This window comes from Gambusia affinis, linkage group LG18 (genome assembly GCF_019740435.1).
Source record: "Gambusia affinis linkage group LG18, SWU_Gaff_1.0, whole genome shotgun sequence".
NCBI classification, from domain to species: Eukaryota; Metazoa; Chordata; class Actinopteri; order Cyprinodontiformes; family Poeciliidae; genus Gambusia; species Gambusia affinis.
This window is the reverse complement of record NC_057885.1, coordinates 8,391,845-8,406,506: the sequence shown is the minus strand read 5'-3', so window position 1 is coordinate 8,406,506 and position 14,662 is coordinate 8,391,845. Positions and strand designations below refer to the sequence as shown.

At 40.4% G+C, this 14,662-nt stretch overlaps 2 protein-coding genes across 3 annotated transcripts in view; one reads left to right on the top strand and one right to left on the bottom strand.

Moving 5' to 3' along the window:
* Window positions 1-5,620: 5,620 nt before the first annotated feature.
* bmp15 (bone morphogenetic protein 15) lies at window positions 5,621-9,465 on the bottom strand. Its single transcript, XM_044097023.1, has 2 exons — window positions 8,784-9,465; window positions 5,621-7,205 (listed from the first exon to the last, which is right to left on the bottom strand). Exons 1-2 carry the CDS (start codon window positions 9,121-9,123, stop codon window positions 6,226-6,228), a joined length of 1,320 nt encoding a protein of 439 aa, XP_043952958.1. The 5' UTR covers window positions 9,124-9,465; the 3' UTR covers window positions 5,621-6,225.
* shroom4 (shroom family member 4) overlaps window positions 9,227-14,662 on the top strand; it is a 75,084-nt gene continuing 69,648 nt past the window's right edge. Inside the window, exons 1-2 of one of the 2 annotated variants that reach the window (XM_044097019.1) lie at window positions 9,227-9,353; window positions 12,951-13,159. In XM_044097019.1, coding sequence (XP_043952954.1) covers window positions 13,037-13,159 — 123 coding nt within the window. In that variant the 5' untranslated portion in view covers window positions 9,227-9,353; window positions 12,951-13,036. The remainder of the gene's footprint in view (window positions 9,354-12,950; window positions 13,160-14,662) is intronic. The other variant, XM_044097020.1, reaches the window with a different exon arrangement.

Below are 14,662 nucleotides of genomic sequence, written 5' to 3'. Positions count from 1 at the left end.
GTGCATTAAGGATATCAGTAATAAACTGCTAATGCTTGCTAGCTAGCAAACGAGCCATTAGAAGTTAGGATACCAATGTTGTCAATTTCTAGCTCTCTAGCTAGCTATACTCTATCTCCTTTCCATATAGCTAGCTAGATCTATATCACAATTGCCATAACACAATGAGCTTCATGTTTTAGCTAGCTAACTAGAGAGCTTTTGTACATCTCTGTCAAAATATAGGTCTTAATTTTTTTTTAAGTCTTAGATTAGAGTTGGTGAAACCTGCATAAAGTCTGCATTAGGCCAACTTAATATATCCCAGGAAAAAATCTGAATCAATATGACCAAAGTGCTGATTCTAATGTTCCACCAAACATTCAAAGGTCACAAAGAAGAGCTGTGGCGTTCTCAGAGAGACTTGCCATTATCAGATGTGTCTGATATGAAGGTTGTTCCAGTGTCCCCTCCAGTGCTAATATTTGTTAAGAATTAATTTTTTTTAAAGTCTGACTTCACCATAATTTCTGAACTTTAAGCTTAACTCAAATTCCACTTTGGGTCCGGACTGTTGGCAAGTGTCAGACATGACCACATCTGACTGGCTTTCAGTTCATGTGTCGGCTGTGTGCACGGCGCAGACTAATGTTCACAGAAATAGGTTACTCAGAAAGTCCCTAAATTTGAAAAGGCCTTGACTAAAGGCCAATATCTCTGATAGCCAGTGTGGTAAAGGTTCAGCTGCAATAACGTCTGACACTTTTTGTTCCCAGAAATAGGAATAAGAAGTAAATAAAACACAATATGTGGTATTGAGAAATGTATTTTCACTTGAAATGATTTAGATTTGCGTGGTTTAGCCTTCTAGCTGCACAGTGGTGCAGTTGGTAGAGCTGTTGCCTTGCAGCAAGAAGGTCCTGGGTTCGATTCCCGGCCCGGGGTCTTTCTGCATGGAGTTTGCATGTTCTCCCTGTGCATGGTGGGTTCTCTCCAGGTTCTCCGGCTTCCTCCCACAGTCCAAAAACATGACTGTCAGGTTAATTGGTCTCTCTAAATTCTCCCTAGGTGTGTGTGTGTGTGTGAATGGTTGTGTGTCTTGTATGTCTCTGTGTTGCCCTGCGACAGACTGGCGACCTGTCCAGGGTGAACCCGCCTCTCACCCGAAATGTAGCTGGAGAGGAACCAGCAACCCTCCTGACCCCAATAGGGACAAGGGTGAACAGAAAATGGATGGATGGATGACTGGATGGTTTAGCCCTTGAGCATGGCAGGTTAGATTTCTACAGACAAAATGATGGATATTCTTATGATGCAGTTTTTGTAGTTTCAGGACCCAGACACTTGTTCAAGGGATTACCTGAAATCCAAAACTACACTGTGTTAGTAATAAGACCATGAGCTCTTTTCAGTTTCACAAGTCTTTTATGCAAATGAGCCAAATAACTTGATAACTATACTGGAAAATTTGCATTTTATTCTCAATTTTACTTGTGTACCGGAGGTTGATTGGGATCACGTTACAAGTTACAAAACACCAAGTGGAAAGATCTTGTAATCACTTTGAATACTAATTTATATGTTAAGAAGTCTTGCATTGTATTTGACCTTTCACCTAATTTAATTGCCCTTCTTAAATTTACTTTAGTGCAGGAGTGTCAAACTCATTTTCATTTTGGGCCATATCAAAAATCTGAATGCTCTTAAAGGGCCGGTTGTGCCAGAATATGTTGATAAAACCAATTAAACTGTTAAAATATCAATAAATAGCCATTGCTCCATGATTTTGTGATTGTTTCAGCGGAGGGTTTTTTTTGCAATGAAAATTACAGATTGTATGATGCCAATTTAGAAATGTTTGTAATAATGTGCAATGTTGAATGTGATTTTTTAAAATTACTCATATGAATTACGGATGACATCAAGTTCAATGTGTTGAAATATTATATGATCCTTTTTTGATATGTTATAAATCTATTACATTTTGAAATAATCCTTAGTTTACATATTTGTTAAACTTGTTACCATGTAATACTGGGATACATTAGAGATAATCTGTGAACAAAATCAAGCTCCTCTTTGTGCTCTGATGGCCTTCTGAAGAAATACATCGCTCCGTCAGAAACAACCAATCAGAGCCAGCAGGAGGGTCTTAGCACCGTCAATCATGCTTGTGTATGTGCTTACCATTGTGGTGAATTTGCTCTGGCCTAACAGAGAGCAAGGGGGAAGTTGTGAACAGCATGATTGACAGCACTAAGACCCTCCTCTTGGCTCTGTTTGGTTGTCCTACTGCAAACAGCAGTAGGACCTCAGGGAGGACACAAATGAGCTTAAATCTTATTTTTTTGTAATTACCCGTCTCATACTATAACGTAATAGTGACAGTTTTAACAAATATGTAACATAGTTTAAAAAACGTTACATACTCCAGCTTCAAACCTTGAATGTAAACCTGTCTTTAATTATTGAAATGCATGTTTGCAACCTTAAATGTTTAGTGTTGATTTGTTTAAGTTTTTGCTCTCCCTCAGTCTAATGAGTGTAACTTAGAAAAAAACAAACTCTTTACAGTCAAATTGGAAGTGTCTCCCATGTTATCCCAACTTTGCCTCTGATTAGTTTATGGGATCCACATGATGGCTCTTCATATAGCATGATGCAAGAACAGAGCTGAGTCCAGGAGATTCAGGAACGAGCCTCAGAACCCGTCTAGAACATTTTTGCTTGACCAGGTCAGAATAGGCCTCATTTACCTGTCAGATTTGGTTGTGATTATTGGCTTTTTTTTTTGCATTGTAGTCTAATTTTTGTGTGAATTTCCTATAATATTACAGTAACCTAGCAACTTACTTTAACAGCATTTCCTTTTGTGTTCCAAATACAAAGTGATGAAAACCCCCCAATTCATCCAAAAGACCAACCCAAAAACAATGGTTGCTTGTGTTGAGATTTTCCCATCAGCCAAATTGACTGAGGTGTGAAAGCAGATTTCCATTTGGCACCATGAAGGAGGCAACAGCTTGATGGGATCACTCTGAGATGTTAAATTCTTTTGTTCAAGAACTTCAATTATTCCACTCCCCCTAAGATAAACTGCCGATCACTATCAATACTTCTTTGTCTGACAGGCATGAAACAATAAAAACATTGCACTGAACATTGTCACTTATTCTCAGAATGCGTCTAAAAAGTGACACAGGGCTGAGTAAGCATAAAGCTGTTTGACTTTGTTGTTTACTCATTTCATCACCTCTTACATTCGGATGAACAAACCCTTCTTTTGTCCATGAACTACCCAGAATAGACTAGGCTGCTCTTTTTGTAATCGCTGGTTTTCTGACTCAGATTGTCTGTTTCCTTCCCTTGGTGGCACCTTCTACAGAAACATTTACAGGAACATGCAGACCTCTGTGTGTGTGTCCCTGTTGTTTCTGAACAGTGCACCGGTCCTAACAGGTCAGGACTGATCCTAGAAAAAAGGCCAACAGTTTCTTGGTGAAAATGTTGGTGAGGAGGAACTGAATATGTTTCACATAGCGACATAAAAACAGGTTGCAGATGACCATGACCTAGGCCCTTGGTTTTTACGTGTCTAATTCCCCTCGTGAGAGTGGCCCCATGTGTGTTTGTGAAACCACAAACTGTAGATGCAGCCGTTAAGGTGGATACCCGTCAGTGCAGGGAGGTTGGCAAACAGTGATGACTGACATTTTTGTGCCCTACTTAGCTTCACGTTTCAGTGCCAAATGGCTGCTAAAAGACCAACCCTGCACATTTTCTGCAGCATAAACCAATATCCTATGCCTCTGAATAATTTTCTTGGTGGGTATTATTTGATATGAAAAAAAAGACTGTTAAAAGATCACATTTATAATCTGGTGGTGGGAAAAAAACAGTAGTGAGGTTGAAAGATTTGCTGCAGCTTCCAGACAGTTCCAGGCATATTGAATTTATCCCTATCAAATAAATCAGCGACTGTAATTTGAGATGATTCATCTTTCTTTCTATCTTGTATGACCAACATAAACACAAGAAGTATTCTTTCTCATGTTTACCGTACTCTCTTCTTCTTTATGTCGATTGCTGTCAATGGGTTATCTTCTGAATGTTCCCTTTCTAGATCTAAACATGTGATGTATTTGACTATTTGTAACCAGTTAACCTTTTCTGCTCTTAATGTGAATGTTACGTGTCATTCCTAAAAGGCTTTTCCTGGTACAGAGGTCAGGAAGACGAGAGAGTGAGATCAGCTTGTACAAAACAGACATGCAAGACGCAAGCTAGGCTTTTTTGGAGAATATCTGGGTCATTTGAAGTACGTAATTTTGATTTAATTTGCCTTCTCTGAAACTAAATGCTGCGTGCTTGTTCCTGCGCAGTTTTCTGACAGAATAGCACCATCTGGTGGGTTTACTGTGGTACTGCATCTTCATTTTTGGGGATGAATTTTGGTTTCCTCTCAGAATAAACTTAGTTCTTATATGTGGTTGGGTTTTAAGATAATCTAGAGAGTACTTTCTTAGGGTATAGCTTAATATGTTTTACCTCATTGGCTAGAAAAACAATGAGCCACCCAGCCTTTGGGTGGACTTGCACCCCCAACCTTCAGATTCGTCCAACATACAGTATGTGCTCCTTACATAATTCTCCCACTTCTGCTTTTTTTTTATTATTAAGGGGTCACACCTAAATGTTTCAGCTTTAACAGATTTGCATACTCAAAGATAATTGGAGCAAAAAAAAGAATAATTAGAAAAATACTTAAGTAATGTTTGTACTGAAAGAAAAAAAGCTCTCTAAGAAGCCACATCTTCTGGACTGCTGAGTTAAATTTAACTTGTTAGACTCAACTCAGATTACTGCCTGAAGTACAATTTAAAAACAGTTAAAATTCACCAACAACCTGAATTAGTCTGGTAAAACCAAACCCGTTACCCCAGCATCTTCAGTTTAAAACGTTTTTGGAAAAAATAAAACAATTAACATTTTGCTTAGCACTGCAGATCTAGGCCCTACAGGAAGTTATTAAAGTCACCTTACAAAACAAGAAACGTTAATAAAAAAAAAAAAAAAAAGGATCAAAATTACAGACAACTGAGGATCTTCGTGATTGTTACAAAACAGAGTCTTCAGTCAGAAGCTTCTCCAATATGCTAATACAGCATTACAGGAATCATTTGCCCACAGCTGTTAGCATCTACAACTCTGAAGAAAATACAAGTTAAAACATTTAAATTTCCCTCTGGGAGTAATAAAGTACTTTTGAATTGAATAAACCATTCATTTTTAAAGAATTGATTGCAAATATACCCTACCAATGTCTCCAATGATGAACAGAAGTGAAATTGGTCACCTGAAACAAGTGGGAGCCATCATTTCTATGCATTTACATAACATTTATTGTAAGTCAATTGAGTTGTAGCATCTCATCTCCAAGTATCTTTATATTAAAGAACCAAAAGGAGAAATATTTGAGAGAATTCTAATTTTCTTAGAGTCATTCTTTTGGGATAAAATTGATCATCCAAAAGTTGATGACCTAGCAAGGACATCCTGACATGCATTTCAAAGAAGGAAGGGGCTTTTAAGCCATACAAATGAAACATTTTTGGTTTTGGGAAACACACACAGATAAGGCTTTAGAAAATATGCTTTTTATTTTATTAATCATTTTCACTTAGAATAAAAATTGCACTCTTTTCTCCAGTCTTATTAACATCCAACACCGTCATACCTCCTTGTCATATTCAGTTGGCGTCCTCTGGTACATCCCAGTGGCAGCACAAAGTTTTCTTCAGGAGATTCTTTTCATAAATACATCCAAAACAGCAAAAAGTTCAGTTTGTCGACAGCAACAATGTAACTCTACAACCCCCTGAGTAGGTACATCCAACATGGCTGATGCCTTGTCCATTAAAATACCCCCCACCCCACTTTATCTTTGGTAATCTAGTATAACAGAAGAACCTGGCCTTCATCAGTGGTGCCACATCATCCAGAGCTTTTTTTATACAAAAATATTTTTCGGTCCGCTTGAGCCCTGTTGTGAAGCACAGATCAGATTTAAAATGACACCGGACAAAAACTGAAGTAAACACACACACAGAAACTGCCTTTAAAGTGCTTTAACTGTGATTGGAAACTTTCTGCTTTCAGTCTTGAACTCATCACACTAAGCCCTGTTCAACTTTTCCTGGGTCAGTGCCTTAGTGCTGAGCAACTGAGTTATTGGGCCTAGAGTCCTTAACGACACGTACAAGACTCGGCCACCATGTCCTCCAGTTCCCTGTAGTCCACCTTCTTCTTGTAGACAACCAATACGCTCATGGGCATGTACTTGTAGGGAACACAAGATGGTGGAGGAACATCCCCTACTCCCAGCTCTTTGATGAGTGTCTGGATGATGGCGTGGTTGGGCGAGTGGTAGCCATAGTGGAGCACCCTTGGGCAGTCCCCTTGGCAGTATCTGGGGTTGTAGACCCGGGGAGCAATGAAGTAATGACCCAAGCCGAGTTCGTTGAATGCCAGGTTGAAGGAGTGGAGCTTACAGCGGTTCTTTGGGACGTCAGTTTTGCGTTTGTAGTTTGGGATGTCGGAAAAGATGGATGCTGGAGAGAAGGTGGAGGAAGACAAGGAGGAGGCGAGAGCATCTTTCAGCTCTTCCAGAGAAGAATCTTTGGAGGATTCCTCTTTGGCGCTACGCCGGCGGCGAATCGTAGGCTGCTCCCACCACCCGACTCGCCTCATTAGGTTTTCCCCCTCAGCACCAAGTAAGTCCCCCATCCACTCCTTTACCTCCCTCTCTTCCTCCAAATATAGAAGAAGAGAGGGTACTTCCAGCTGAGGCTCGCCGCTCCAGCGCTTTCTACCCCAAAGAGAAGTCCTCCACCACGAGGGACCGGCGTCCCCGTCGGCAGGCTCCGCGCACCAATACTGGGCGATGAGGGTGAGGTGTCCTTGCTCACCCTGATCCTTTTCCTGCAAGATGTGGGCACTGACATGTGCTGTGATGTCCGTCTCCGTCCAACGCTGGTGGGGCTCCAGGGTGACCAGGCTGCTGGCACCCAGTGAGGTGATCTGAGCCCTGCAGAGGGGCGGCTCTACGGCTTGGGTGGTGCCAGAGGGTGTGGAGGAGGTGCGCAGGTGGACAAATGAAGCTCTGACAAGCTGCTCTGAGGGTAGAGTGTCCACTTTGTATTGTACAGTGAAGGTATAGGTGAGATCTGAGAGAAATTGAGAAAAAAAAATTTATTTTCTTTTCTTTATACAAGAACAAAATCAGTCTCAAATTAGAACTTCAGGATTGATTCTCTTATTTGGGCCTTTGATCTAGAGTCAGCAATCAGGGTTCTAGAATAAGGAAAGAAAATGTATGCAGATCCTTGCCTGTTAAAGCAAACTTGATCCACAGTTTTTCACACTTTCTAAAGGGCTTTCAAAGACTCTTGATTTTTGTTCCTTGCTTGTATGAATGCAAAATAGATAGCAGTGCAAAGTGGATGAAAAGGGTGCAAAGGAAGTCGTTTTACGTTTATAAAACCTACAGGGCTGAAGAAGAGGACCAGAAGGGGTGACTGACCAACCAAGACATCCTTCTTCAACTGATAAACAATTGCATTTTCATCTGTAGCCAAAGTCTCAAGATGAGGTTTAAAACAAGACTTAAAACAGATTTTAATGTCAAACATCCCTTGAACACCAATAAGTATGAGTCAGGATTAGCAGGAAAAGGACTAGTGAGATTTGCATTTTAACAAAGGACTTAACCAATGTTCAATTCATGTCAACACTGAGCTTGATTAAATCTGTTCTGGATTTGCCTTGTAATTTTTTAAGGGGTTTTTGGATCTCATTCCACTGACCCATAAACATACAGAGTTACTTTGAATGAGCCGGTAAACTTCTTTCAGTACAATAGGAGGAATTGGCAGTCAATGGTGAGACCACTGGTGGTACAAGCTGCCTTCAGATACCCAGGGTTGGTCAAATAGACTTTGAGGATTAAGATGGTAACAGCAACCAATACAATCAATCCAAATTCAAAAACCAGTAGTGCAAGTGACTTGATATGGTCAGGAGCTAAGCTAACTGCCATTGGCAAATAGGCAAGATACAATTCTCTTTATTTTGTGCTCTCAAACACTGTAGGAATATGTTCACTGCATTAAGTTAGACAGAACTGTTACTATCAAATATTTAGTTTGAAGCAAATTCTCAAAAGTGCAATTTTTTATTTTTTTTTATTGTGTTATGATGCAACACAGCCATGCTGGATTTGGTTGGGGTTGGGAAGAAACCTTTGCATGAAATTACAACTGCTTTGACTGTTCTAATAGTTCCAGCTTCAAAACCTTAAAAAGTTCACTTTTGTGTACAAATTGAATTCATAACCATAATATCTTTCAATTTTTCCCCATTCACAATAAATTGAAGTAGGAAACTTTTCCTAGTTTTTGGGTTGATAAACTGAACTACTACACTTTCAAGACTTCAACAGTTGGTTTAGATGCATTTTAACCCTCTTGGCCCTGCTGCTTTAAAGTTGTAGCCGTTTTTTGGTGGTGGGGTTACTTTTATAAAGTGACAGTCAGGATATATATTTTTCTCACAATAAAGTGAAGAAGGAAAAAAAAACTGGCTCGAAAACTTATGATAGACCTTGTACCCAGAAATTAAACTTGAATTATTTTAGGCTCCAGATTTTTCCAATTCAATCCTGAATAGTAGGGCTTTGCTAAAAAAAATAAAATAAAATAAAATAAAATAATTTTAAAAAATGGACAAACTGTTTGTTCCTTCACCTCCTGAAGCGGGCAGGTAGTGGACCGAAGACGCCGCGGGTCTCACGAGGCGCACCGTGTTGGAGCCGAACTTCCGGTGCTGCTTGGGTCTGCCGTCTGGTTCGGCTGCGCTCCGGTACAAATTGAGCATGAACTGCAGGTTCTGATCGGCCTTCTGCTCGTCCGTCAGCGGCCGGTGGTGCGCGCCTCGGTGACTCCGCCGGCTGCGCTTCGGCGCGGGCTGGCGGGAGGCCATCTTCCGCCCGGTGAGGACTCCGGTGCAGGTAGAACACAGCAGGTAGATGAAACAGGTCAGGACGCAGACACGCAGAAAGCCCTGCTTTGCGCGGGTCGCCCTCATTGTTCGTGAATACAACCTCTGGTGCTAGCGAGCTCCACCAACGAGGCTATAGTCGGCAACCATCCTCCGCACGGCCGAGGGCGTGACTTACAGGCGCACCTGACGGCTGGCCATGTTGGACGTTTTCATTTCACTTCCTGCTCCAATTGACTGGCGATCCCAATTAACCACTCGGAAGGGAGCGATCAGCCAACGAGAACGCAGGGAAGCCACGTGAGTGTTGCGTAAAGGTGTGTAAAAAATGGTAAAACTCCCACATTCTGAGTTACTTTAGGGAAAACATTACGTGGACTGGAAAGACAGAGAAAAACCCAACCATGCAGCAACACCAGTTTGGAACCCTCAGTGGATCTTGTCTGGTTCTCAAATGATTTAATACAAATCAGTTCAAACTGAACACATCTGGGACCAATTTGGATATTTGAACTGTTGCACAGTTCGAACCAGCTAAGTCCAGAATCAAACAAAAACAAACAGTTAAGATGTGACCACTATGAGACATCCATGCTTACTTCTTTGATAGTTGATATGTTTTTCTGCTTACAGAGATTTTCTTGTTATACTCAATAGAGGATTATTCTTTGTCTTTTAAATACGTCACTGCATTTGGTGTTTGCTGTAGGACACAATAACAGTTCCTGTCTACGTAGAACCAGGAAACTAACAAAATATACAACTTATCACACTGTGTGTTAGCTAAAGCAGGGTGTATAAAAAAAATTACAATTTTATCTCACTGAATAGCATGATAACTTGACACGATCACTTCCTGTATGACCTTAGTGTCAGTGTAGAATAAGTTTGCCTTGACACCTATATTTTCAGCGTCGCTCCAGTTTATTTATTTTTTCTAACCAGCTTAATTTCTGTCAGATTAGGTCTGGATTTTGCCAAGGCTGTTTGGTCTCTTGGATTTCTGCTGTTCACTTGTTTTGGGCTGTTACATGAATCAGTTTTATCGTACAACTTCATATTTAGACAGCGACAGACTCCACTCCTTTTGGTATAGAAAAAGACATCAAACTATGTCTCTTTTTAAGAGGAGGCATAAAGTATCAAAACCTTTATCAAAGCCATGAAATCTATGGTAAAAAGTATATTGATTCTGAAACCCTTAGTGTGTTTTCTGCTATTATATTTAGGAAATAATACGGCAGGCATATGAAAATGCAGATGTTTCTGAGGTAGGCCTCTTATGCTTCAGGCTTAATAAATGGAAACTGCTGTTTTAAGTAAATATGCTCTCACCAGCTACTCCGTGCCTGGTGAGTTAAAGAGTAGATCTAGTCTCTCAGCATCCTCTGTACTAGAACACTAGGGGGCAGAATAATCTTCATTATTGCCACCATCCATGCAGTGCATGGATCTGCAACCTGTGGCTAATTGGAGCTTTCACAATGACTCTTGACTAAAACTGATAAAGAGCAAACTCATGGTTCTACATGTAGATATAACAGTAAATGCAGTTTTAAAAGAAATAAATAAACACATTTGCGCAGCTAAGAGTTCTTGTAATATTTTAATGTCTGTTTTTCCTGTCAATAATCAACATCACATAAAAATATCTATTCATCGTCTTTGTTCAAAATTTTTGCTTTTTTTTCCATCTTAAAATGTAAAAATATCAATAAAATCGTGTTGTTTTTCTATAAAGTACAAGTGTTCTATAGTAAATTTGTGTCAAAAATTCAAAGTTGCCTTATTGTAAAGAAAAATAATTTGATTTCAGCAGCTGTGAAAGGAGATTTATTTAGTAGGATTGAGGGCAAAAATGGCTTATTATTTGGTAAAGAGTAGACTTGTAAGGTGCCAACCTGGAGTCGTTAGACTTGCACAATATATTTTGAAGATGTAACTGGAATTGGAGAGGGTTACATCTATAGATTAAATCTGTGTTTTGTAGAATTAAGTCCAAAAGAGGATGAACATTTTCTTTTGAATCAATCTTTTGAATGTCATTTGCAATTCATATTTCTGGTAATCCTACAGCTTTATGGCATTCTAGTTGCTTGTATGTGTGCGGTGTGATTAGATGTCTCAAAAAAAAAGAAAAGCTGCTTCCAATGTTCCTAACGTACTGTTTAGTTTCTGATAACAAAACCAAACAACAACAAAATAATAATAAAAGAATGTAACCAACAACAAACTCCCCGCAGTCTGGATTAAAATGAGAGATGTCTGGACTTGTTCAAACATTCCTCCCTTCCTATTTGATTCTGTTTGATGTCATCTTTCCTTCTCGTTTGCCTTAAAATAGCGAAAGATAGTAGCCCCCTCCCCACCCCGCCGCACATACACACACGTTGAGTCAAATGGCACCTTAATGCGGTGACATTCCACAACAGTGATTATCTCCAGTTCCAGGCTGCAGAGTGACTGTGGGAAAACTTTAGGCAGCGAGTGTTAAAGACGGATATACACAGGGAGGAACAGATTTACAATGACTGAGGGCATCAAAGGTCGATGTGCCAGAAACGGCGCTGCCTGAGCCGGGGAAAAAAATAAATGCAGACTGGAATTCACCAGCTGAAGTTTCTCGCTCACTAATTAGTCAGTTGTCTTTGGAACAAAGAAACATCCCCAAATTGGAAAAAACCCCCCCACCAAAACACATTTTAATTAGATTGTTTAGATTTTTTCTGAGGCGTTTCCATTCTTGTGAGAGGTATTGCTGGTCAACAAATACTTCTGCATTCTGCAATGGGGACTTGGATGACTCTAAAGCTTACTCTAGTGCTTTAGAGTTAAAGTTTTACCTCTTTAAGAAATAGAATTCTGAAAGGTGTGATGTGACCGCTTTGAAATTTTGCATACGTGTACACAGTACAAACATTTCATCTTTGTCTTTTTTTTTTTATCTTTGCCTGTTTTTGGTGGGAAGCCCTTTTTAAAATAAATTGGCCTATTTATTTGGGGATTTTTGGAATTGGAATATATTGGATCATAATTAGACCGATTTGGAATGTAATGAACTTAAATGTGGTTAGGTTATTTAAACCTGAAAACCAGATTATTGTGAGGACATCAGACGGTTAATAATAAGCAGACAGCTTTGGTCTTCTTGCTTATTGATTTAAGGAACGAAATTCAGGTATTTTCCAATCTAAATCCAACGTCCAGTAACTTTAAAAGAGCAGGAATATTTTCCCACTAGATAATGTAGTAGAAAACGTATTATTGTAACTAAAATATCTAAGAAATAAAACTTTCTGTTGTTTATACAAATGTATGAATAATCTTTTTTACATATCTGAAATAAACAAGAATAGATAATACCTAACTGCACAGATTTCCTTGGTTTTTCCCTATCCTAGTACCGTCGCTTTAAATTTTCCGCTTGATTTCCTATCAGTTATTCTATTGGATAGTCTTCTCTGATGGAGCTCTGCCATTGGTCGTCCATTCTTTCAATCACAGCGCGCGTTTGCAGTTGTGGGAGGAGCCACTTTCCTCGCTTGGGAAAAGTGCTGGGGTGTAAAAGTTTTCCCAAAGTTTTCGGCTGGGTCGCCAGTGCAGAAATAAAACCGGAAATATTCGTCTCAGTCTCAAAAATAAAACAGTTTTTTTTGCTCTATTTTTAGGAGAAATAAACTCCTTCGACCAAATATTTGACCCAAAATATTTTTAAAGTATGCTCTAGTACTATACCCAGTTGGACTGTTATGACGAAATTATGCTAAAGTGCCCTTTTTTGGCGAACAGACTGACCGGATATAGCTAACAACATTGCCAATAACTTCATACAGGCCGGAAAAAAAGTTTTTGCCCTCCCTCTATTCGAGCTCGCTCACTCCGTTTTCCCACCATCCATTCGTTGTTGATGCTAGAGCGGTGATGGAGAGGCCAGAAGGATCGCTACCGGCACCGCTGGGCTGCTAACCACCGGCACTGAGAAGCTTCGGTGCGGAGCGGCATGGAGACCGTGGAGCAGCTCGTCTCCTTCCACCACATCCAGGTCCAGCTGAACGGGGGCGCGCCTTGGGGGTTTACGCTGAAAGGAGGACTGGAGCACGGCGAGCCGCTCATCATCACTAAAGTAAGCTAACAACACAAATGTTCTTTTTAAAAAAATCATTCCTCATACACAACTTCAGTTGGCTAACATTGCCTCCGCGTCTCATTGTAATGCAATTTTAAAACAGGGATACTGCTGCAAAAATGCATGAATGTTATCACTTTCATCCAAGGACTTTTGTTACTGTTGGTTCTGTTGAATTGAACTATTAGCAAACAGGTTGGAAAAATGGGAGGGTTATGACTGACTGCACTACTTCAGCTTGTGCACCGGTTTAACTTTATTATATGTTTTACACATATTTACAGATACATACCATTGAATAAATTTTTTGCAGGTCATAAATCTGAATTGAATAACAGTTTGAAGTTAAATATCAGAATTTGAAGTATTTTATTTCTTCATTTTGATTCTTGTGCTCCTATGCACCATGAAATTACTGAATAGGTCACTGTGACAGGTCAAGCAGATGCTAACATTTGATTGATCAAACTATTTTTCCCACTGACTTTGATGGATTAGTACATGATATATTACAGTGCACAGAAAAAAAAGTACATTTTGATGCTTTTGTAAAAAAGAATGCATATGTATTTGTTGTACACCTTTCAGCATTTGTATGTCGGTTTATTTATTGATTGAATTGTGGTGATTCTTAAAAGGTCTCCCTCCTCCAGGAGTTTTCCTGGGAGTCCCTAGACGAAAGGGGACGTGGTTCCTGTCCATGATTCTCCTTTCAGTTCCAGGCAAAACCCCCAAAGTGTTGACAGACGGCCAGAACCACTTCACAGAAGACATGGCCTGGGGCAGGAATGATGTGAGGGGGGGTTTTCGTGGAATGGGGTTAGAGGGAGTCTGTAGGATGTGGGAATCCTAGAAATGAAAGATGCTGGTTATCTGATGGGGGCATTTTTAAAATATCTTTGCTTTTCACGTGGCTCTTCGATTACTTTAGCGAGTGGGTGCATACACCGTCCTTTACTTTGTAGCCATGCGGCGTGACAAATGGCGTCGTGTTCCGAAGCTGTACGGGGGAAGTTTTCGGACTTGACTCCATCTTGTTCTAAAAATAGAGGACGGCCAAAGTATTCTCCTTGCCTCTTGAGGTGGTTCAGTCTCCGCGGGCGTCGAGCCACTGCACACAAGAAACGTGTCTTTGAATTGCTGCAAGTAATTATTGCAGTGTGTGTTCTGCTGGGGGTGGCCTGGGCTGCCTTTTACCTTCGCTGCATCCCGCACACTTTATGGGAGGACCTGCAGCAGCGGCAGTGGCAGCAGCTGCTGTGGTGGTGTAAACGTTGGCCGGTGTACGTTTTAGAATTCACCACAGCGGGGAATGGAAAGCCTGGCTCAGTCTTCTGGAAACGCCCGCGCACGCACGCACGCAGTAACAGGGCCCCTGGGAAAATGTGACTGGAGGGCTTGGGTGGGGGGGGGGGAGATAAAAATCAGACTGTGCTGCATGGCTGTTTTTGTTCATTGGCTTGTTCCACTCAGAAGGCAATTGAGTGCTTGACAACGAGC

Bases quoted from the DNA above. Each gene is read 5' to 3' on its own strand.
- bmp15 (XM_044097023.1), bottom strand. From the start codon at position 9,123: ATGAGGGCGACCCGCGCAAAGCAGGGCTTTCTGCGTGTCTGCGTCCTG. The intron at 7,206-8,783 runs GTGAAGGAACAA...AATTTCTCTCAG, and splicing joins CTACCTGCCCGCTTCAGGAG to ATCTCACCTATACCTTCACT.